Source organism: Lagenorhynchus albirostris, chromosome 11, assembly GCF_949774975.1.
Source record: "Lagenorhynchus albirostris chromosome 11, mLagAlb1.1, whole genome shotgun sequence".
Taxonomy (NCBI): domain Eukaryota; kingdom Metazoa; phylum Chordata; class Mammalia; order Artiodactyla; family Delphinidae; genus Lagenorhynchus; species Lagenorhynchus albirostris.
Genome location: NC_083105.1, coordinates 6,764,198 through 6,789,010, shown reverse-complemented (window position 1 = coordinate 6,789,010; position 24,813 = coordinate 6,764,198). Strand labels below are relative to the sequence as shown.

The following is a 24,813-nucleotide window of genomic DNA, read 5'->3' as shown; positions in this document are numbered from 1 at the left end:
GTAACAGCTCTTGGGCCGACAGTTCCCCGCCCTCCCTGCTGCCTGCCCCAGATCCCGCGCTGCAGCAGCTCCGGTCTCCCCAGGAAGGGGGGCCGAGCCCTTTCCTTCCGAACGCCGGGCGCAGGGAGGGAGCCAGGCAGGCAGGCCCCTCACAAGTAAAGCTTCATGACCTTGTGCGTCGTGGGGCAGTAGCGGGCATGGAGCTGGGCCAGCAGTGCCCTGGACGTGGCCTTGAAGCGCGTGCCCTGGCTCTTCTTGTTCCACACGTGGACAGCATAGGTGGCATTGAGCAGCCGGGACAGCTCCTCGGGGCTGACGTCTTCGAAGTACTTCTTCCAGTTCTGCCAGGGGATGGGGTAGAACGCCTCGTAGGGCAGGGTGGTGACGCCGCGGCAGGTGTGGCTCTCGCCCAGGCTGCGGATGGAGCACCACTTCTTGAAGACCCGCGTGAGCAGCTGCGGGCCCTGGTGGCCCCAGATCCAGCCGTTGTAGTGGGCCACGAAGTCACGCATGCACAGCGCCATGAACTCGTGGTGGCGCTCGAAGGCCAGGAAGGCGCCGTTGAGGACATAGCGGGACTGGGTGCCCAGCGCGTTGGTCAGGTTCCCCAGGTTCTTGAGGACGATGAAGTCCGTGTCCAGGTAGATGCCTCCAAACTTCCACATGAGCGCAATCCTGGAGGCATCGGAGAGCACAGGCAGCACGTAGGGCTCCCACCGCTGCTGCAGGGCCGTGTACCAGGCTGCCAGGGGCGTGTCCCGAAACAGCTCCTCCAGGTCCAGCGGGAGCATCTGGACGTTGGGGAAGCAGCCCAGAAGCGAGAGGCCCAGGTGCCGGGGCAAGGAGGCGTTCCCGCCGGGCAGCCCCTTCATCAGGACCGCCACCCGGGACTCAGGCTGGGCCCTGGCTGCTGACTCCACGGAGCACATGAACAGGAAGTTGGGGTCCGTCCGGTCAGAAGTCTCCAGGAAGAAGATGTTGCCGGGAGCTGGGGTGCCGGAGGGCGGGGTGTGCGGGAGCAAGTGCGGGCAGGGTATGTCAGCAGGCAGGTTAGAGAACTGTCCTCGGCCCCCGGGCTCTCCCACAATGTACCAGTAGACCATGACGGAGACCAAAAACATGCCCTTGAAGCCGATGATGAACAGGGTGCAGACCCACTGCCTCTGGGCACCCCGGAGCAGCTGCAGCAGGCAGTCGGGGGGCCTGGACGGCATCTCCTCAGACGATACCAGGAGACTCCAGCAGGAACTGGCTGGTCTGTAAGAGACGAGCACCGCATTCGGGCCGGTCACTGGCACCCCGACCCAAGAAAGACACTTCCTACAAACCCAGCCGCAGCCGGCGCCGGCTTCCAGAGCCCGCGGGCCTGCCAGGTGGTCAGAGCCCCACCTCCGTCCTCATCTGTAAAATGGGGCCATGGACTGAGGTCTGAGCAGGGTCCCTTTCACTCTGTGACATACCTGTGAGCTCCCCAAGGGCTGGGCCAGCACCACCTACGACGTGCGGCCAACGTGGGCCCAGGGCAGGGTCTGGCCTCTCGGCCTGGCAAGGCCTGTCCCCTTTGAACTACCAGGCTGGTAGCCTATGATCTGAGGCCCAGTGCATGCACCTCTCGGTCCCATTCAGTTCCACCAGCCGGGCCTAGAGCTGGTCCAAGAGGAAGAAATGCCAGCAGCCACAGGGACTTTTAGCAGGAAGCCTGGGGCTCTGGGGGGCCTGGGTGCTGGCAGCCAAGCTCGCTCAGGCGCAGGCCGGGTGGACCCTAGGCACGTGGGCATGCTGGCCGGGTCCCGAAGCCCTTGGGCAAGACATGACGGGGTGTCCTGGGCCCCTGGCTTCCCCAGCCCCTGCCTAGAGGGAAAGGGACAGGGAGGTTGTGCTATATATAGTCTGTGACTTGACTAGTGCCGCTGCCCTTGGACTCTCATTCTCTCCTGATGCCCAGGCTGCTGCTGGCCAGGAGCAGGAACATTCTTGGGCGCCTTGCAAGAGGCCGGGAGGAACAAGAGAGGCTTGCGGTGGGACTGTGTGAATGCCTGGGACATGAGGGGCCCCAGGTCTGCCTGAACCAGCAGCAAGACGGTAATACTGGAGCGAGGGTTATATTCATTCATTCAGTGAATACTGACTACCCACCATGCACGTGTCAGGCAACCTTCTCAGCATTTCACACATATTAACTCATTAGACACTCGCAGCCACCCTGTGGTGAGGAAACTGAGGCACGGAAGTCTGGTAACTCATGCAGACTCCTCTGGCCAGCAAGTGGCAGGGCGGGGTTTGAACCCAGGCCGCCTGGCTCCAAAGTCTGTGTTCTCTCCACTACGCCATCCTGCCCGGCAGACAGAGCTTGCCACCGTGTGAATGCTCCTGGCACCTGGGGACTCAGTACACACTGACCTGGACAGTGCTCGCTATTAAGAGAGTCCTGGCCGCCATTTACTGTAACCCCAGGGGACAGCTGCACAGTTTCCCCTTCAGAGGCCAGAAAGCTTGGGTGCAAAGCGGTGGGGGACTGGGTGCAGCCTGGGGGCCCAGGGGGGCCGGAGTCAACCCCTCCCAGGACAGAGGCGTCTTGTGGCCCGAGGGTGGTGCCGGGAGCCCGCGACTTGCTCCCCAAGGCTGCGGCAGGGAACCGTGACCACGTCATGGGCTGGAAACTGACCAGCCTGGCCGGCCCATGGTGGCGAGGTGGGGATCCAGGCAGCCTGGAAGGCCTCCTGGAGACACGCCCTGGCTCAGCAGCCAACCTCCTCTGCCAACAAGGACTCGGTCCTTCCACACGCTCTCCATGCCCGCAAATCCATCTGCAAAAGATGGCGAGAGACAGAGTGAGGCCGGGCAGGCTGGGCCTGCGGCTCCGCTGTTCATTGATTCCTCCACTCTCTGGGCCCCTCGGCCCCTTAGGGAACATGCTTGTGAGAAGAGAAGAGTTAGGTGCAGCCCTGCCCTGGAGGAGCGCTCAGCCTAAGGGGAGACCATTTGGAGAGAGACAAGGACAATAAACTAGATGATGGCTGAATGGAGCAAAGGGACCAGCAGAGCGGGAGAAGGTGGCTTGACGAGAAGGGAATTAGCCAGATGGGCCTCCGTGAGCGCCGTGGGGGCCTGCACACCTCTCTCCCCAGGACCCGGCTCAGTGCCCGGGACACAGCAGCCACACAGGAAACGGACTCGCTGTCTGATTCACTCACTCAGCAGCCAGAGGGCCGCTTTAAAAACACGAGTCCGGGGCTTCCCTGGTGGCGCAGTGGTTGAGAGTCCGCCTGCCAGCGCAGGGGACACGGGTTCGTGCCCCGGTCCGGGAGGATCCCACATGCTGCGGAGCGGCTGGGCCCGTGAGCCATGGCCGCTGAGCCTGCGCGTCCGGAGCCTGTGCTCCGCAACGGGAGAGGCCACAGCAGCGAGAGGCCCCCATACCACAAAAAGAAAACAAAAAACAAAAAAAATTTAAAAACCCACAAGTCCGGCCAGGTAGCTCCTCTGCTCAGACCCTGAGTGACGTGGGAGGCCCAGGCCACGAGGTGCTGCGTGTCCCCATACCCTGACCTCACACCCACTTCTCTCCCCATCACCGCCTGGCCTCCTTGCTCTTTCAAACCCATCCCCCCACGCTGCTGTCCCAGGGCCTCCGCACCTGCCGTTCCCTCTGCTTGGAACGCTCTTCCTGCAGGTGTTCACACGGCTCATTCCTTCACCTCCCTTTGGTCTTCACTCAAGAATCATCTTCCCACGGGCCCTCCCCAGCCCCTCCAAGACTCCAGCTCCCCCACCACTTCATAGCTTCTCCCTTTAGTTTATTCTCCCTAGTACTTATACTAACATACTGTACGTTTTTGTACTTGTTTGTTTGGGTTATTTATTTGGAACATAACCTTATGAGGACAGGTAGTTTTTTGTGTTTGGTGTGTTTTGTTTAGCCTCCAGAATAGTGCCTGGGTCTTGGTATGTAGTAAATAAATATTGAGTGAGTGTCTCAGCGTGTGGACCAAGTGAGTGAACGAAGGAGTGAGCAGATCTACGAGTGATCAGAGAATTAATGAATGAAAAAATGCATGAGTTAGCGAATCAGCGAGTCATGAAATGAGCCAGTAAGCATGTGAGTGAGGAAACTGCGGGTCACAGGGAGGGTGAGCTGCCTGGGATCCCGCAGCCAGGGTCGTGAGTGGCAGAGCCATGATGTAAACCAAGAACCTTGTGTTCCCCTGGCCCTGGTTTTCCCCTGCAGGGAGAGAGGCTATTTCGGTCCTGAGTATTTTTAATCCACTATGAACCACACCGATGAGTGCACAGCGCAGGAGTGACCTGGCTCTGCCAGTGTGTGGGCAGTAGCAGGCTGTCAGGGAGGCGGGAGCCCTGGCCGACCGTGGTTGAGGGGGACAGACGCCAGCAGCACCGTATTTGGTGCTGGAGCCCAAGACCCGGGAATAGAAACTGTGTATGGGGCTAAGTTGGCCGCAGCCCAATACCCGTGTGACCTCAGGCCCAAAGCATTCTCCTGGTCCCCTAAATGGGCCTCCCAGCTGCAGCTCAAGTCCTGGCCTTTGTCAGTTGAGCCTGGCATGTTCCTGCCACGTCCTGTCTCCCTGCTTACCACTTCTAGCCCTGCACTGGGGAGGCATTCCCAGTTAGCACAGAACTGTGGTCACATCTCTGCTCTAACTCCTTCTGTGACTCCCTGTCATCAAGATCCCCTGTGATCCATCTCAGGCTGGAAGTAAGGGCATGGCTGGTGGAGACAGAGGGCTAAAGGTCTGGCCAGAGCCCTGTTGACCTGGCCCTCGGCACCAGCTCTGTGGACCCCACTTTGGGAGCACAGGGGCCAGGCTCAGGCGCCTAGAAAAGGCTCCCGTACTGGGTGCTCATCACCCCTTCATGGCCTGCACCCACCTCTGCCCCACAGCAGGGGCGCTCCACCCCTGACCCTAGGTGGGCTCCTGTGTCCCGCCCAGGGCAGGAGAAAAGGGCTGTAAGTCACGTGTAACTGGGGTTCCCAGGGGAGATGGGGAGGCGGTCTGCTGGTTTTGCTTGCCCACCATCCAGTCCCACTTCTTTTTTTTTTTTAAGTTTTTCTTTTTCTTTTTTTTTTTTGATGTGGACCATTTTTAAAGTCTTTACTGAATTTGTTACAATATTGCTTCTGTTTTATGTTCCGGTTTTTTGGCCGGGAGGCATGTGGGATCTTAGCTCCCCGACCAGGGATCGAACCCGCACCCCCTGCCTTGGAAGGCAAAGTCTTAACCACTGGACCGCCAGGGAAGTCCTCATTCCCACTTCTGATAACAGCACCCCAATTTCCTTTGGGGAACCACCCCTGCCCCACAGAGTCCACTCCCAACTCTGGGGTGGCCCCGTGATTCAGGTCTGGCTACTGCCTGTGTCGTGTTCCTCCAGCCACAGTGCCTGGCCCCACCCTCTACCTTCGGAGATTAGAAGGTGCCATGGATGCTGGTGACCTGCTCACCGGGAGAGCACATGCACAGGACCAAGTGAACACAAGACAGAAGCCCTCTGGCAGTAACTGGGTTTAGGAGCCACGAGCTATCCCAAACTAGAGACAACCTGCCCAACCTCTCATGCTAGAGGGGGTGAAATTGAGGCTCAGATATGCTCAAACCCACACAGAATCACAGCCGAGGCGGGACTAGAACTCAGCTCTCACACCAGCACACGTGCGACTGGATATCGGGGTTGTGAATTCTCCAGTGTTTCCCTCCCACGGGCCCTAGAGGCCGGGAACCAGCTCTGGATGTGGCCTCAGGGGATGCAGGCAACTGCCTGTCCTCTACTTCTGGGACAGGTCACGTAATGCCAGGGGCCTCAGTTTCCTCATCGGTGGAAGGGGCGCGCAGTGTCTGCCCTAGGTACTGCGTGCACTTCTACCTGCACTTGGACCTTGCTGGTTCTGCTGTTGGTTGGGGGGCGGGGGGCGGTTTGGAAACCAAAGCCTGTGGGCAGATATGCATAGGAAGGGCAGAGGAGGCACTGCCAGAGGGTCCTTCTCTTCCTGGAGGCCCACAGGACTGAGGAGATAGCAGCTGATGGGACCCTGTCCTCTGAAATGGAGGGCGGACCCCAACCTGAGAGGAAAGGAGAGCCTCAAAGCAAATGATCACACCTTCTGAAGATTTCTCCAATCAGTCAATCAATCAGCAATTAATCAGTGCCCTAACCCCACCCCGTCTCGACCTCTCTTCCTGCTTTCTGTCCCTGGTCTCTCTCTCGGTCCCTCCCACCTCTTCCTCTCCCTGCTGCCCCTCCAGGTCTGTCTGTCTGTCTCTCCCTCCATCTCTCTCCCTCTCAGCCAACCCTGGGATGCCTTTGTTTGGTCCCTGATCCCACGACACCACATCGGGGGCAGAGTTGCAATGGAAAGACACAGAGAGAGACAGGGGCCAGAGACCAGGTTGACAGGACGGAAAGGACCTGGAGGGACAGCTGCCTCTCCCCTGCCCCAAATAAGCTGCTCCCCGAGCGAGGGACACGAAGGCCCCAGCTGGCACCTGTGCCCCATGCCAAGCAGAAGAAACCAGGATTAATTATGTACTGGGAGGTTTGGGGCTGGGGACCCAGGGGGGATGCAGTGGGTGACAGAGGAGACAGGGAGCCTGCTGCATCCTTCTGCTCGATGAGGAAGCATCTCACGGGGTCAGGAGGCCCTGGCCCGGCTTTAGCTGGGGTCAGTGTGTTTCTCAGTTCAGCCTGACCACCAGTGAGGGGTGCAGCTATTATTCCAGCTAATCGCAGCCCCCGCTCCCCTGTTTAACTTTCAGAAAATTTAGGTGACTTGTCCAAGGGACCATGGCTAGTGGCACTGGGGCTGGAGTCTGCTTCCAGGTCTACCCAACCCTGCTGAATTTGCTGTGTGACCTTAGGCAAATCACTTTCCCTTTCTGGGCCTCAGATTCCTTCTGCACAATGAGGAGGGGAGAACAAAGCTAACCAAACGTTCTAATGGTGGGGACACAGGGCATGTGCTGATCAACTTCCTTGATAAGTTAACATTTTGATAAGATACCCAAGGCTATACATTGAGGTATCCAGGGGAAGGTCACTGGGCCAGGAAATGGAGCATAGAATTCAAACCCAGGTCCCTCCTGACAGCTTCTGTTCTGCCACTAATTGGCTATGTGACCTTGGGCCTGTGCCTGCCCCATATCCTTTTCATCCACAAAGTTGAAGGGGGTGGGCTCTTTGGTCTTAGAACTCAGACCCTCCTGGGTGTGAAAAATCAACACTTAGAGCTTCCAAACCCTACTTGAAGGGTCTGCTGTCCTGTCTACCCCCGCTCTTTCAGGGCATAAATAAATGATTTCTGCTCAAGAATTAAGAGTGACAGTTACTAGACGTCAGTGATCCTTGTAAAAGTGGCTGTTTTGGGGCTTCCCTGGTGGCACAGTGGTTGGGAATCCACCTGCCAATGCAGGGGACACGGGTTCGAGCCCTGGTCCGGGAAGATCCCACATGCCGCAGAGCAGCTAAGCCCGTGTGCCACAACTACTGAGCCTGTGCTCTAGAGCCTGCGAGCCACAACTACTGAGCCTGCGTGCCGCAACTACTGAAGCCTGTACACCTAGAGCCTGTGCTCCGCAACGAGAGAAGCCACTGCAATGGGAAGCCCACGCACTGCAGCGAAGAGTAGGCCCCGCTCGTGGCAGCTAGAGAGGGCCCGTGTGCAGCAACGAGGACCCAACGCAGCCAAAAATAAAAATAAAATAAAATAAATAAACTTATTAAAAAAAAAAAGTGGCTGTTTTCAGAGCAGAGGTTATAAAATGTTCCCCCTCCAAAGCCTGTAAGGTATTCCAAAGTCAGAAATCAAGCAGACAATGGCTTGCTCTTTGGGGGATATACAAACAGAAAAATTAGAGAGGCGGAGACCTCTTTTTCCAATAGGAATAAGGCAGATTCTTAGTTCTGAATCTTCCCTCTTCTACTGATGTCAGAGCGACAGGGCAAAGAAAAAATAAAACACAAGCTACAGCATTACGGAAATCAGGAGCAGGAAAAACCCCTCAACTACAAGTTACACGTAAGTGTGGCACAAAGCACGTGAGGCCAGCAGATGCAGCAGTGAGCGGGGTGGGGGGGGGAAAGAACGGGGTGCAGGGGGCGCCCAGTAGCGCAAGATTGCAGAAATAAAGGAAGAGGGAGACTTCCCTGGTGGTTCAGTGGCTAAGAATCCGAGCTCCCAATGCAGGGGGCCCAGGTTCGATCCCTGGTCAGGGAACTAGATCCCACGTGCCGCAGCTATGGATCCCATGTGCTGCAACTAAGACCCGGCTCAGCCAAAAACGTAGATAAATAAACAGAAGGAAGATGAATAAGACAGGAGCTGGGGGCTTAAAGAACCAGGGGGGTTCAAGGCTGGAGGCAGTGGCCTCTTTTCTTTAAATAATGGCAGTTTTATTTTATTTTTTTATTTTATTATTTTTTTTGGCCATGCCATGCTGCATGTGGCATCTTAGTTCCCAGACCAGGGATCGAATCCATGCCCCCTGCAGTGTAAGTACAGAGTCTTAACCACTGGACCTCCAGGGAAGTCCCTGGCAGTAGCCTCTTGAATCCGGTTGGGTTCTGAGAGGCAACAGAAGAGTGGATGCAGACAAAGGCCATATTTTAAAGGAACAATCCATTCATGTAAAGACAGAGGAGGGAGTCTTTCAGCAGAGAAATCTAGAGAACAATCCTGGCCTCTCTCCCAATTTCCACCAAAACCTCCTGTTAGTTGCTAGTCCAGGAAAATTCAACTCATTCAAATAGAGAGGAAAAAAAATTGTTAAAGGCATAAACACAACATCCATACAAATAAGCTACGTGAGTGAAGAGGGAAAGGAACACTGATGTTCCCTCGTGTATAAAGAAGATTCACTATACAAATATTGCCACAAAACAAATAAAAATTCTAATTCAAAATTGCAGCAGGATTTCAAACAGTCAAAATAAAAACCTTGAGAAAGAGTAATTCCGGCTTGAAGAAAGACCAGAAAGCAGAAATACAAGAACTGGAGAAGAAATGGACAGAAAGAGAGATGGCAAGATATGAGGATGGGGACTTCCCTGGTGGCGCAGTGGTTGAGAATCCGCCTGCCAATGCAGGGGACACGGGTTCAAGCCCTGGTCCTGGAAGATCCCACATGCCACGGAGCAACTAAGCCCATGCACCACAATTACTGAGTCCTCGTGGCCCAACTACTGAAGCCCAAGCACCTAGAGCCCGCGCTCCACAACGAGAAGCCACCACAACGAGAAGCCCACGCACCGCAACGAAGAGTAGCCCCCGCTTGCCACAGCTAGAGAAAGCCTGTGCACAGCAACGAAGACCCAACGCAGCCAAAAAAAAATAAGCAAATAAAAATTTAAAAAAGAGATATGAGGATGATAGGTGAGAACTGATAGACATGCTACATAAATAGTTGCATGTGTGCAGCAAATTCAAGTTTTGCTTTTTGGAATGTCCTAGAATTTCTTTTCCTTTTAATATTTTCTACCCACAGTTGGTTGAATCTGTGAATGTGGAACCCACAGATATGGAGGGCTGAGGGTACAGCCAAGCTGTTCTTTAATACAAAGGTTAGAGGGACTTCCCTGGTGGCGCAGTGGTTAAGACTCCACGCTCCCAGTGCAGGGCATCCGGGTTCCATCCCTGGTCAGGGAACTAGATCCCACATGCATGCCTCAACTAAGAGTTCGCATGCCACAACTAAGGAGCCAGCGAGCCGCAACTAAGGAACCCACCTGTTGCAACTAAGACCTGGCGCAACCAACAGCCACTATGGAGAACAGTATGGACGTTCCTTAAAAAACTAAAAATAGAACTACCATATGACTCAGCAATCCCACTACTGGGCATATACCCTGAGAAAACCATAATTCAAAAAGAGTCACGTACCACAATGTTCACTGCAGCACTATTTGCAATAGCCAGGACATGGAAGCGACCTAAGTGTCCATTGACAGATGAATGGATAAAGATGTGGCACGTATATACAATGGAATATTACTCAGCCATAAAAAGAAACAAAATTGAGTTATTTGTAGTGAGGTGGATGGACCTAGAGTCTGTCATACAGAGTGAAGTCAGTCAGAAAGAGAAAAACAAATACCGTATGCTAACATATATATATATGGAATCTAAAAAAAAAAATGGTACTGATGAACCTAGGGGCAGGACAGGAATAAAGACGCAGACATAGAGAATGGACTTGAGGACACGGGGAGGGAGAAGGGTAAGCTGGGACGAAGTAAGAGAGTAACAGTGAAATATATGCACTACCAAAGGTAAAAAAAATAGCTAGTGGGAAGCAGCGCATAGCACAGGGAGATCAGGTCGGTGCTTTGTGACCACCTAGAGGGGTGGGATAAAAAGGGCGGAAGGGAGACGCAAGAGGGAGGGAATATGGGGATATATGTGTACGTATAGCTGATTCACTTTGTTATACAGCAGAAACTAACAGAACATTGTAAAGCAATCATACTCCAATAAAGATGTTAAACAAATAGTAAAATAAAATAAAGGTTACACACCAATAGTTTCAAAATATAAGGACTTAGGCAATAATGTATTATGAGGAAAACTGAGGAATAAGCACAGCCAACCAAATGGTGATTGGAATAACTTTAGTAACCCCTCCAAAAAAGAGATGGTAGGAATAAGGATGACATAATGGAATGACAATGTTATCTAGTCAGGCAATGTAAAAATGATACAACTAAAAAAGTTGGTAGGGCAGGCAGAAAGAAGGTAGAAAGTAGAACAAGCTCAGTGGTTGCCTTATCTTTAACTGCCAGGTGTAAAAGCTAAACTAGTAAAAGTTTAAGCATATTTAAAGTACAAAGGTGATAGTGAGAAGGATAACACTACCCAATTATATTGCATCGAATAAGATACATCATTATGTCACATAACACTAAGAAATTAAAATGCTGCCAATCAAGCAATGTTACTTTGTTTTCTTATTATGTAGAATTTTTCTTTTGCAAGAATGTTTTAGTCAGATTTTTTAGCGTTTGTTTTTTTCATTTTTGGCTGCACCGCACAGCATGTGGGATCCTAGTTCCCAGGCCAGGGATCAAACCCTCACTCCCTGCATCCTTGCATTGGAAGGGCAGAGTCTTAACCACTGGACCGCCAGGGAAGTCCCTTAGTCATATTTTTAAATCACCTATCACACCTGTGCACACATAAGAAGGAAAATAAGTGAAATAAATTTAGTAGGGTGTTCCTGAAACTTCACCACACGTTAAGACCTGAATCTTCTGAATGACTTCAACTCGGTGTCACTGATGTCTGTGTTTTCCCACATGGTACCATCAAGTCCAGTTTACACAATGGACTTGAGCATCTGAGGATTTGGGTAGCTGTGAGGGTCCTAGAACCAATTCCCTGCGTGGATACCAAGGGACAACCATATATTAATTTCTGGCCACACTTACCATCAAGTGTGGGTGATACAGCACCTCTTAAAAGAGTGCTTCACTCTTGTCTCCAGAATTTTCTTCTGAGCTGTGGACACCTCTTCAGGTTGTCATGTCACTGCATGTGCAGGAAGTGGTAACTGTCATGAACACCACCTGACTGACAGCTTCCAGAGGCACTGGGATGGAAACAATATATGCCTTACTCACTCAATACAGTATCAGCTGAAACACGGTAGTGACAAGAGAAAGGAGAGGATGAAGAAACAAGTTAAATTTAATGTTGTTCATAGAAGACAAATAATAGATACTATCTAAAGAAAGAAGGAACAAGAGGTTTTTTTGGTTTTTTTTTTTTAATCTTTTGGCTGCATTGGGTCTTAGTTGCGGCATGTGGGATCTTTTGTTCCGGCAGGCAGGCTCTTTGCAATGCGCAGTCTTCTCTCTAGCTGTGGCACATGGGCTCCAGAGCATATGAGCTCCGTAGTTGCGGCACGTGGGCTCTCTGGTTGTGGTGTGCAGGCTCCGTAGTTGCGGTGCATGGGCTTAGTTGCCCCGCGGCATGTGGGATCCCTGACCATGGATTGAACCCACGTCCCCTGCATTGGAAGGCGGATTCTCAACCACTGGACCACCAGGGAAGTCCCTAAGAGTATTATATAAAGGATAAATATAAATGCAGCCACTAGAACAAAAATACAAGCTTTCCTAAATATCAGACTATTTATTTTTAAATCAAAGAAAACAGATCACACAGTCAAAGAATAAAGAATATAGCCCTCCCACATGCACAAAGACACATACACACATACTGCTCACAGCATGGGAAAAAGATAACAGACATCAGTCATATCAATAAATATAAATAGATTTAACTCACTTATCTTTACACAGAAAAAGATTTTCAGTTTAGATCTCAAGCAAAACCAAACTCTATCCTGTACTTGAGAGACAAACATCAAAAAACGTGATTTAGAAGGTTACAAGTAAAAGAATGAGCAAAGGTTTAAAGACACATAGAAACAAAAACAAAGCTGGGGCCATAATCTTAGTATCTGACAGTGGGAGCTAAAGCCACACATCACTGAATGAGACAAAGAAGGGCCATTTATAATGCTAAGTGGTATCATTTACAATATGCACCAAAAACACTGCAGCAATTTTCAGGAAGAAGAAACTACAGGGGTATCAGAAGAACTAGATTGAAACACACTAATAACAGACTTTAATTCACCTCTCTCAGCCCAAGAAACACAAATAAGAATTCAGAAGACCTACAAAATAATCAGAAGGTACTACTCTGTATCAAACTCTCGATTCACTTTCTTTTCAAGAGCTGATGGAATATTTATGAAAATTGAAAACCTTAGCAACACCCATAAACATAAAAAATGCAGACATTTTATCATCACAAGGCAGAATGACTAGAAATTAATTTAAAAGTCAGGAAATTAAAAGAAAAAACCTCTCTTGGACAATTCTTCAGTCAAAAGGGAAAATACAAACTGAATTTATAGGATTTCTAGAAAACAACCATAATCAAAATATCATGAATCTGAATCTATACGATACAGCTGCAGAAATACTCAAAAGAATATTTACAGCCTCCGATACATGTGACAAGTAAAACAGGACAGTTTAAAAGAAAGAAAGAAAGCACCAGGCTAAAAATGTTAGAAAAAGAACCACAAAATAAACAGAAAGAATAAGGAAAGAAAGATTACAGTAGAAAAAGTTAGGAAGCAGATAAGCAGTAGAACTAAGAAATAGGGCCAAAAACTGGCTCTTTGGAAAAAATTCAATGAAATATATAAATCACCATTAACCGAATTAAGGAAAACAGAAAGTGAAAGGGATGAGAGAGCACCCAATGCAAACTGAGACATGCCAAATGGAAGAGTAACCAAAGAAGCAGAGGAAAACTTTTTTTTAAATCATAAGATAGTACTTTGCAAATAAAATTTAAAACCGGAAAAAAATAATTTCTAGACAAATATAATAAATCAAGCCTGTGCCTGGAACAGATGGTCTAGACAGGCCAACTTTCACATAAGAAATAGAATTACACAAGATCATTAAGAAACAAAAGCAACCGGGCAGGACATTTTTAGAGAGGAATTTTACAAACTTAAATAACAGAAAATTCCAATGCTTTCAAAAGTGTTAAATAGCAAAATATATGAAGGAACACTTAAAAAAAATTTGAAGTATAACATAGACACCAAAACCTCACAAAGATTGCACAAGATACCCTACTGACCGATATTGCTTATGAATATTATTGTAAAAATCCTAAGACAAGCAAATAGAATTCAGCAGCACATCAAAAGAATGAAACATCAAAACCAAGTGCGGGGTCTTCCCTGATGGTGCAGTGGTTAAGAATCTGCCTGCCAGTGCAGGGCACATGGGTTCAAGCCCTGGTCTGGGAAGATCCCACATTCCGCGGAGCAACTAAGCCTGTCCGCCACAATTACTGAGTCTGCGCTCTAGAGCCCGTGAGCCACTGCTACTGAGCCCGCGTGCTGCAACTACCAAAGCCCATGTGCCTAGAGCCCGTGCTCTGAAACAAGAGAAGCCACCGCCATGAGAAGCCCACACACCACAACGAAGAGTAGCCCCCGCTCGCCGCAACTAGAGAAAGCCAGCGCACAGCAACGAAGACCCAACACAGCCAAAAATAAATACAATAAATAAATTTATAAAAACAAAACCAAGTGGGGTTTATTCTTGGAATGCAAGGGTGGTTCCATATTAGGATATCACTAATATAATTCATCCTATTCCATAGATCTAAGGAGAAAAATTATACTGTCATCCCCAGAAATGCTAAAAAAATTTGATAAAATTTCCAACACACTTTCTGGATAAATTAGGAATCAATGGATACTTCCTTAACAAAATTATATATATCACCATCAAAGCCAAGAGCCAGCTTCATAGGGGGGTATGAGTACCCAGCTTCACACATGAGGGAACTCCTGTTGAAGACAGGAGAAAAACAAAGGTGCCCAGCACCATCACGGGCACTGGAGGTTTTCATCAAAGCAATTTGACAAGAGAAAGAAATTAGAGCTATAAAAACTGAATAGGAAAAAAAACAAAAAGCAAACCTGAAAAGAAAAAGTTGAAACAATTATTATTTTCATATGATACTGCTGTATACCTGGAAAAGTCAAGAGAAACTATTGAAAAACTACTACTAACAAAAGAATACTGTAAGGTGGTAGGAGACACACACACACACACACACAAGCAGACAGAAGCAGAAGATATAATGAAAGAAAAGACTCCCACCTACAGCCACCACAATACTCAGGGTTAAACTTAACAAAAGATGTTCAAAATTACGTGAGCAAAATTTTAAAGCCGCTGACAACACAAAATACAGTTGAACAAGTGGAAAGTTGCACTATGTTTTTGGATAGAAGATTCAGCTTCATAAAAATGTCGATTTTCTCTAAGCCAATTTATAAATTGCATGCGATTCTGGAATTCAACAAGTTGACTCTAAAATTCATCTAGAAAAATAAACAAGCAAGAACCTACAGGAAAACTCTGAGGAGGGACACATGAGGAAGGACTGGCCTTTTATGAGAGATATTAAAACACAAAGTACCAATAATTAAAACAACCTAGTCTCAGCATATGAACAGACAGGGCAAATGAAACAAAAGAAATCACAGAAATACTGGATTGGCCAAAAAGTTCGTTCAGGTTTTCCATAAGATGTTACAGAAAACCCCGAATGAAATTTTGGGCATCCCAATAATATGGTACTTGCGTATCCAGTAAAGGCAGTGTTTCCAATCAGTAAAGCAAAAATGGATCTTTTAATACAGGTGTTGGGCAAGCAGAGAAGCCACTAGGGAAAAAGAACCAGATGAATTCATACCTCAGAATGTGCCCTAGGATAAACCCCAAATATAAAATAATAAATGTTTCGAACAAAACATGGGTGAATTCCTTTATAACCTTAGAGTTGGAAAGGTTTTCTTAATTATGTGTGAAATCCAAAAGCCATAAAAAAAAAAAAAAAAGGATAAACTTGACTCCTTGGAAAAAAAAAAAAAAAAACTTCCCCAAACCTTTCGCCAAATACCAAGAAAGTCAAAAATACAAGTGACAACTTGGGAATGACTTTTGTGTCCCTCAGATCCCAGAAGTCTAATTTTTCTGTTATAAAGAGATCCCACAAATCAAGGAGAAAATAACCCAACAATTCAAAAGAAAATGGGCCAAGGACAGTTCACACACACACACACACACACACACACACACACAAAATGATGCTTTAACAGGTAAGCAAGACAGGGGAGCTTTTTGTAAGTAAGAGAAATGCAAGTCAGAACACTCAGCAAATAAGATGTGCATGAATCCAAACCTTTGACAACACATTTTTCTGGCAAGGCTGTGAGGAAACAGGCCGCCCCCCATCCCCTGCACAGTGCTGGCAGGCAAACCAAATGGTCCTGTTTCAGGGGCGGAGGGCAAGTGAACAACATCTATCAAAATTACACATACATGTGGGACTTCCCTGGTGGCGCAGTGGTTAAGAATCCGCCTGCCAATGCAAGGGACACAGGCTCAATCCCTGGTCCAGGAAGATCCCACATGCCGCGGAGCAACTAAGCCCGTGCGCCACAACTACTGAGCCTGTGCTCTAGAGCCCACATGCTGCAACTACTGAAGCCCACGCGCCTAGAGCCCGTGCTCCACGACAAGAGAAGCCACCGCAATGAGAAGCCCACGCACCGCAACGAAGAGTAGCCCCCACTCGCCATAACTAGAGAAAGCCCGCGTGCAGCAACGAAGACCCAACACATAGAAAAATAAATAAAATTAAAAAAACAAAGTTAAACATACACGTACCCTTTCGCCACGCCATCCCAGTCTGTGAATTTATCCTACGGATAAGTGGTATTTGTGTTGGTCACAGGTTTGTTTGCAACTGCAAACGCTTAGAAACAACCCAAGGTCTTTCTTGAAGGGACTGATTAAATACTCAGTGACACTGACACCATGAAAAACAATGTCTGCTCCCAGCGGGCAGGGACCAAGGCCACTTCTACTCATTAGTCTGGTCCCACATGGCCAGCACAGACCCTAGCACGTAATAGGTGCTTAATACATATTTTTTGAAAGAATGAGTAAATGATCCCTAAACTGCCCAGAAAGCCAGGATCAAATGAGGTAACCAACCTAGGGGAGTGGCATCTGCAAACTGGAAACCATGAGCGGGTGCAGATTACAACTGCTGGAAAGTGTAATTGGTACGTTCTGCCTCTCCATCTGAGGGTACAAAATAAGGTCAGAGGCTGTGTCCCTTAATATTGAAGTACCTGAGTACTCACCTGTCCCAGGAGAGAAAAGGTGACCTTCCCAGCTCAGCATGGCCCAGCTCAGCATGGCTAGTAAACGGGGGAGGGGGAGTAGGGTTTGCTTCAGGTATGGCTGCCTCCAAGTCTCGGACCTCCTCTCTTCCCCGAGGCCATCCCTCCCTCCCTGGGCTGAAGGTCAGGCCGCCTGGGGCCAGCTTCTCACCAGCAGGATGGAGTCACTTTCTCCGCAGTTCAGGGAGGTATAAGACACCATGAATCTGGACACCCACACATTTGCTCTCAGGGAAACTGGACTGGGAAGACTGGGGGCTGGGGTGCCACTTTATGCAGAATGGTTAGGGATGACCTCTCTGAAAAGCTGACATTTGTGCAGAGACCAGAGGAGGCGAGGCACACGCTGTATGGATGTCCCGGGAAAGCGTGTCCAGGGAGGAAAATCAGTGAGTGCAAAGGCCCCGAGGCATGTGCGCCTGAGGTGCTGCCAGAGTAGCAAGGTGGGAGGATGAGGGCACCAGGAGAGGAGGCCAGAAGGACAAGGGGACACTGGGCCATGGGGGGGGGCCCTTGAGGGAGGACTCGACAGCTGGTTGGGAGGGGTGCCGTTGGGAGATTTTGAGGAGGAAAGGGTTATAGTGTGACTCATGACTTTTTTTTTTTTTTTTTTTTTGCGGCACCCTGCGGCTTGTGGGATCCTAGTTCCCTGACCAGGGATTGAACCCAGGCCCTCGGCAGTGAGAGCGCGGAGTCCTAACCACTGGACCGCCAGGGAATTCCCTAGTGTGACTTATGTATTAAAGAAATCTTTAAGATCTGGGTGCTTTTTAAGACTAAACCCCAGGGGACGTGCGGCAACAAGAAAGCAGTTATGGGACTCTTGTGATAATCCAGGGGAGAGGGAGCGTAGACAGGAAAGGAGGAGAGCTTCTCTGAACAGATTCCCCCAGGCCTCTCCCTGCCCCGTCAGTGCCGTGGCCACAGCCCAGCTCAGCTCTCCCCGTCGTCTCTCTGTCTCTGTCGGGGGACCCACTACCCCAGCCTCCTCCCTGGCTTCCTGCCTCAGCCCCAAGAAGGTCTACAGACCCCACAATACCGAGACCTTGCGGGCACTTCCCCTCAGCGCTGCCCCTCTCCAGGCCCACGACCTCCAGACCAGCCAAGCTGGCATCTGCCATTTTGCTCAAACCATCAGGCTCTGGGAATTCCAGGCTTCTGCAACGTGCTCTTACCTCTTCCCAAAATGTCCCTCCCCACTCCCCTGCCCAGGAACTTCCGGAGCAGAAGAGGTAGGAAGTTTGCCACTTGCCAAGAACACGCCGCTTGTCAGGCACCCTACCAAGCACCGCTCGTCCTGTGTCTTCATGTCCACCACGGTGGCCCCTTTTACAAACGACAAAACTAAGGTACAGAGGAAAGGGGCTACCCGGCTAGTAAAGGTGGGAGGCAGGATTTGCACCCACCCAGGAGTGTCTGCTCCCCAGTCTCAGGCCTTCCTTCCTCGGTCTCTCCTGACCTAGGTTGAGTAGAGCCACCACCTCCAGGAAGCTACCTGGATTTTGGCACAGCTCTCACTGTGGCCCGTGGGCTGGGTCCCCGGTGCTGCACACACCAGCACACAGTAGGAGCTCGTGGCTACCTTCCAAAGGAGCATGTGTGTAAGCAGCCCTCACTCCAAACCCTGTGCTTCGCCCACAGCCTAGACCAGCGGCAGACCTTCAGAGCCCATGGGTGGGTAAGTCCTCTGGGGAGGGGCCAGGGTGAATTTGGCCTTGGAGTGAACTGGGATCAGAGGAAAGTGGGCAATGAGCCAGATGTGGCTCACCCTGCCGGAGACTGTAAATGACATTAAATTAGGGAGGGCCTGGCACATAGCAGACGCACCATAAATGCGTGATGACTGGTTGAGTGGTGAGGGATACAGGAGAGCCATCTGATACCCTTAATGCCTTTGAAAACGATGGCAAAACCTTGAAAGGAAAACCAACTCCTCTCTATTGCTCAAACTGGGAATTCCAAGTTTCTGAAACATGCTCCTTCCTCTTCCCAAAATGTCCCTCCACCTTCCCCTACCCGGCAACCTCCTAACCATCATAGATAAGATGAGAGCCATTTGCCAAGAATCCGCCACAATTGCTGTCCCTGTTCTCTTCATACCTTTGGGTACTGCCTCTGTATTTCCACAGCACGCATGCACAGACACTTCGCCAACGGTGGGATCACAGGGGGTGGGGCTTCCAGTCTTTCTAGAGTGTGTGTGTGTGTGTGTGTGTGTGTGTGTGTGTGTGTGTGTGTGTATGGTGGAGGTGCAGCGGATGCCCAGTCACCACCCTGCAGTGACACCTCCTGCTTTGCTCTTTATCTTGAAGACTTGAGGTGTGGGCACATGACATGTCAGCATTTTGGTTATACCCTTTCTAGTCCTTTTCTGACGCCTCCACTCACACGGAGCAGTGTTTACACAGAGCTGTGGACAGGAGACACACAAAAAGTGATCCTATTACACCCACTGTTTTACACCTGGTTTTATTTTTCACTTAAAAATATGTGGGGCCCCTGTCTTCTAAAACTAGGCGGTGGTGGTAGTTACATAACCAGACCCACTTCTTCTTTTTTTTTTTTTTTTTTGCGGTACGCAGGCCTCTCACCGCTGCGGCCTCTCCCGCCGCGAAGCTCAGGCTCTGGACGCACAGGCCCAGCGGCCATGGCTCCCGGGCCCAGCTGCCCCGCGGCACGCGGGACCCTCCCGGACCGGGGCACGAACCCGCGCCCCCTGCATTGGCAGGCAAACTGTTTGGAAATATATGCTATGCCTTCCCATTATGTCAGTAAACACAGCTCCATGCCCTAACTTTCCAGGGCTACATAGTATCTCATCATCTGTATCCCATCTTGACTACTTTGACTACTGGAAATGTGGCTTCTTCCTTTTTGCTTTTATAGACAACTCTGTGGTGAGTTTCTTAGCACTTACATATTTGAACACATCCTTAATTACCTCTATAGGACTGGCTCCTAGAAATGAGCTGCTTGGGTCAAAGGAAATGTAATTTAATGTTTTAGATACAGATCATTCACTTGTCTCCGGAAGGGTTTTAAAAAGTCCAAGTTCTCTCTGGTGTCAGGGCGTGCCCACCTTCCTATCCTCTCACTGCAGGAAGGGATGGGCGTGGCTGAGTTAACATTTTTTAAAAGCTCCTGGTCAGGCATGGAGCTATGTGGTTTAATAATAACAAGAGTGTATATTTCCTGAGGGCTTACCATGCACAGCCAAAGGTCAAAGCGGTTTTCCTTCAGTAACTCGTTTAATCCTCCCAATTAGCTGCCAGGCAGGTCCTCTTATAATCAATTACAGCTTGAGTTGGAAACGAAGCACAGCTGGGATTCAAACACCCTCTGCCAGGTGAAAGGAGCCAAGTTCACCTGGGGCTGCACCACGGCCAGGGGCTCAGATCTCACTGTGGTAAAGAAGAGGCGCTTGAGTCTGAGTCTCAGTCCCCTCATCTGTAAAATGGGGCTGACAGCACAGGATGGCTGAGAGGGTTTAAAAAAGACCAGGTAACAAAGCGTCTGGCACCTAGAGGGGGCTCAGTTCATGGAAGCCTGCCCTCAACTCAGGCGATTGCCTTGGAGGCCTGTGGGAAGAAGCAATTGAAGACTTCAGACAGCTGGGAGGGGAGGGGTGCCTCTCTGGGCTCCGTATCTGTATCTGGGACAATGGCTTCTGTGCTTTCAAATCGAGCCTGCTCACAGAACGTAAAGATCTCTTTTCCCATTTTCTCACGTTCACCCAGCAACTCAGGCTTTGCACAGGTGTGACATCCAGAAGGCTGTGTGCTCCTGCTGGGTGAGAGCGTGGGCGCAGGGGTGACTGTGCAGGCACCCACCAGGAAGGGAAGGGGCCCTCCTAGCCCTGTGGCCAGCCCTGTGGAGCTGGAAGCCCCTGGACTCACTGGGGTCTTTCCAGAGAGAAGACAAACAGAGGTAGACAGGGGAGGAAGGGACGCTCACTCACCAAGCACCAGACAGAGTAAGATGGGTACCGACCGCTTCTGATATCTACTAGAGATGGAGGCTCGGAGAGGAAAGCTTCTCAAGGGCATGTGGTTAGTGCAGGGAGAGCCTTCTTTGAATCCAGCCCTGCCATTCATCAGCTGACTGACCCTAAGCAAGGCACTTCCCCTCCCTCTGGAGTTTGTCAGTGGGGGTGATAACACCTGCTATCTCCCAGGGAAGCAGGGAGGACTCAAGGGAATGGGGGGGGCAAACAGCAACAGGGAGCTGGGGACCTCGGGTGCAGAACCCTCTCTCCACTGATGCTTTTTCTACCTCCTTCTCTAGGAAGATCTGAGCCGATTCATAAGATGTCCTCCCAGCTCCCTCCCTCCCACCTCCTGTCCTCATCAGCTCAGAAGATCCCTCTGGACCAGTTCCAGACCCCTCCCACCTCCTGCTTCCTCTGGGACCTCATTCTACCGACCTGCCCCTCCTTCTCCAGGGGCTGCAGCCACTCCCTCTTCTGGCTCTTTCCCATCAGCTTATAAGTACAGTCAAGTCTACCTTATTGAAAAGCACACACACAGATAAAGTAAAAAAAAAGTGCTGCTCAAACATACACACCATCAGCAGCAAAAACAGAAGCCGAATGACAACCTGGGAGAAGATCTTTGCCGCAAAGAGACCAGACAAGGGGCAAACATCTCATTGATGAACTCAAACAAATGAGTAAGAAACACACAAAGATCCTAGATGTTCATACTCTTTCACCCAGTAATTTCATTTCCAGGAAATAACAAGAAACGCACACTCATAGCCTAAGGAAGTGGGCAATGGTACAGTCCCTTTGGAGAGCCTGCTGGTTCTAGGTATAACCATCCGAGAGGTTCATATCCAGTGACTACCAAGTAATGCCCTTTCCAGAAAAAAATCTGGCAATGTATAAATTTATGTATGAACTCAATGTAACATCTAAAAGAGCCAAATATTTTTAAAAAACCAACAAAACCTAAATGTCAAATGAGGTCCATTAACTAAATAAGATGTAACAATACCTAAGCACTGAAAAATATAAAAAAATAATTTGAGAAAGGTGAGGCATTTGAGATGTTTGTATAAACAAGACACTCAAATATGTACCAATGTGTTTTTTAAGAAGTCTGGCAAAAAGGGCAACTTTTAACAATAGTTATATCCAAGTGATGTGAATGTGGAATTTTTTCCCTACTTCTTTCAGTTAATTCATTCAAGGAAAATGTAGTGAATGCCTACTATGTGTCAGGCCGCGCACCGGGCTTCCTCCCTCCAGGGGCTTCCAATCTGGAGAGAAGGGGTAAGGCTCAACGGGAGGTGAGGGCACACCTAAGAGGCGCCTGGCTGGAAGGAAGTGCATTCCAGAGAGCACTGCCTGAGCACAGCCTGGGTAGCCAGGTCAAAGGTGGAACCATCCCCTCTACCCACCTGGAGGTGCAGCAGCTGCGGGGTGGGCGAGCTGTGGTGGGGAAGAGCCGTTTTCACACGTCAAGCTTCCCTTTTCTCATCCACCCCTTCTTGTTAAGAATGTCCCTGGCAGCCACCTTGTCTCGCTCTGCCCTGGTACCAACTCAGACCCGAGGGGACCTGCATCCCCTGCTGCCCCGGGTCCTTGAAGATCTGGACCGCCATGACCGCGTGGGTTTGGGAGCTGCTGGCTGGGGCTGATTAGGTAATGTGGTGAGTCACAACTTTCTGATGTTCCAAGTAAGTCACCTTGAAAGATTCTGCCAACCCTGCACACACTGGGGACCTGGGACCCTTGCACACAGCAGGAGCAAGTCCACTAGCCTAGGCAGCTATAGGGCTTCAATGGGTACAGGGAAGCAAAACACATTTTACAGAATTTCCACTTCGGTGTTTGTCCTCTGGTATCTATCGCGTGACCCTAGCAGACAAGGAGGGACGGGCACCAGAGGCACTAGAAACATGTTTGGGAGGAAAATGAACAACTGAGAGGGTTCCATCTCGACCCTCCTTTTCTTTTTTTCCTGTTTTTATTTGGGCCTGATCTGGGGACTCCCCTAGGGGATCTGGCTGTGGGCACTGAGGGCGTAGTCCCCGCTAGCCTGGGCCTTGCTTTGTCACCCTGAGCAGGACGACGACTCCTTCATTGGGAGGAGGTAACAAAGGGGAAGTCCTTGGACAGCTGGAGTGGAGGCAGGGGCGGGGGGAGCGCCAGAGCCGGAGCACACCAGGTGTTCCCGGGTGTTTGTTGAAGGAGGGCACAGATCGATTTCGGAGACCCCAAGGGGCCTCCACAGAGCGGTCAATCACTCAGCATTTGGGGGAGACCAAAAGGGTGTCCTTCTGAGAGAAGGGTGGCTTTTAACCCTCTCAGAGCTAGAGGCTTAGCTGAGTCTGACGAGGAGGTGGGAACTTCTACCCGCAGGTGTCAGATGCGGAAACTGAGGCCAGGGGACTCCCCTAGCACGAAGGGGAGTGGACTCTGCGACTGGACCTCCGAGCCAGAGCCTCGCCCAAGCACACCACTGCTCCCACTGGGACTCGATGTTTCCCATCTGGAGGAGAGGGAGGGAGACAAGCACGCCCGAAAGAGGGAGTGGTCTGAGGTTCCGGATCCCTGAGAGCGAGCGCTTAGGCCCGACTTTCCCCGCTTCCCGGATCCTACCCAGGCCGTCCCTCCATCTGGAGAGCCCTTCCCCCTTGTCGGCGGTCCAAAGCCTCAACATCCCTAAAGGCCCGGGGGGACGCCTCGCATCCCCCGCAGTCTCCCTTCAGACGGCCGCTCCCCACCCCTCTCCCCAGCGGCGCCCCCTCCCGGGCCAGGGGCGAGCGCAGCGGGCGGTGAGGCCTCCCGGGGCGATTCCGTGCCCCCAGACAGAGCGGCGTGACTCGACCAAGGATGCAGCGCGGGCCGGCGGAGCCCGCACTCGGACCCGGGCTTCTCGCCCCCGCGGGCCCTCTCTCCCGCCGAGGGACCCCGGACCGGGCGGCGCTGCCCGGAGGGCTCCCGGGCGGGGTGCGCCCTCCCTCCGCGGGCCGGGCTCCTGGCCCAGCCGCCGCGCTCAACTTGGGGCGGCGGCCGGGGGACCAGGGCGCCCAGTCGGTGCGCACACAAGGGTCTCTCCGGGACAGGTGGCCCGGGCGGGCGGCGGCCGAGCCCTCCCCACCCCTCCGCAGCCCCTGTCCCTTCCCCTTCCTTCTCGGAGCGCTCCTCCCCACCTGTGCCCGGGGAGCCCCCAGGTCAGTGTCCCGGAGCCCGCCCAGCTGCACCCTCCGCAGAGCCCCTCATACCTCAGGCTCCCGTGGCTCCGGGAGGCGGCCAACTGGTCCCAGCGGGCCGTCGGCGAGGCGGTGGGAAGGAAGAGCCCAGAGCCCGGCGGGCGGGAGCACCGCCCCTCAGGCCCGGGGCGTGGTCAGCCCCGCCCCGCCCCGCCCCGCCCCTGAGGGGGTCCCTTGCATCTTCACCGCTCCCGGCGCCCAGGGCTGGACCATCACCAAGCCGCGGGCCAGCAGGTATGGTGCGCTCGCCGTGCCTCCCTGCTGCCTGTTCTATGGGTTTATAATCCCATTTCCCCTATTTAACAGGTGAGAAAAACGAGGCTCAGAGCGGTTAAGTAACTCAACTTCAAACAGCTGAGAAGGGGCAGTATCGGTATTTGAACTCGGGCCCGCCTGACGCTACTGTAGCTCCTCACAGCGTGCCCCGTGCTAAACGTTTTGCCTGCATCCCGCAGTGTTTTACCTTCGCCGCTCTGTCCTTTCCCCCCTCACTCTCCTCCTGGTCCACTGCACACTTGCTGTGTTGTCTTCACTTCCTCCTCGCCCGTCCTCTCACTCAGCTGATGACCAGCGCCCAGGCCACTGAGAAAATGCAAACCCTCCGTCCCAGCCCCGGGAACAGTCTGCCTCAGTATGTGCCGTTGAATGAACGACTCAGAAGAAAATTCCCACCAGCTTCCACCACCCATCCGTCCACCTCCTGAGATGGTGCCCAACCTCCCCTTCCCTCTGGGGACCAGGCTGAACTGGCCCAGCTGGCCCGGAAGCCCCCTCCACTTGTCCA

General features: G+C 51.3%; 1 protein-coding gene across 6 annotated transcripts; it reads right to left on the bottom strand.

Annotated features, from left to right (window-relative positions):
- Positions 1–24,612, bottom strand: A4GALT (alpha 1,4-galactosyltransferase (P blood group)). Of its 6 annotated transcripts, none has more exons than XR_009543448.1 (5): positions 24,493–24,612; positions 24,042–24,324; positions 20,016–20,212; positions 16,291–16,325; positions 11,678–12,064 (listed from the first exon to the last, which is right to left on the bottom strand). XR_009543448.1 is itself a non-coding variant. In XM_060165886.1 (4 exons), exons 2-4 carry the CDS (start codon positions 20,016–20,018, stop codon positions 150–152), a joined length of 1,146 nt encoding a protein of 381 aa, XP_060021869.1. In that variant the 5' UTR covers positions 20,019–20,212; positions 24,042–24,111; the 3' UTR covers positions 1–149. The 6 variants fall into 6 exon arrangements, 1 of the variants encoding a protein (XP_060021869.1); XR_009543446.1 differs by lacking the exon at positions 20,016–20,212 and adding an exon at positions 16,621–16,710; XM_060165886.1 differs by lacking the exons at positions 11,678–12,064; positions 24,493–24,612 and adding an exon at positions 1–1,257 and having other exon boundaries at positions 24,042–24,111.
- Positions 24,613–24,813: the final 201 nt, after the last annotated feature.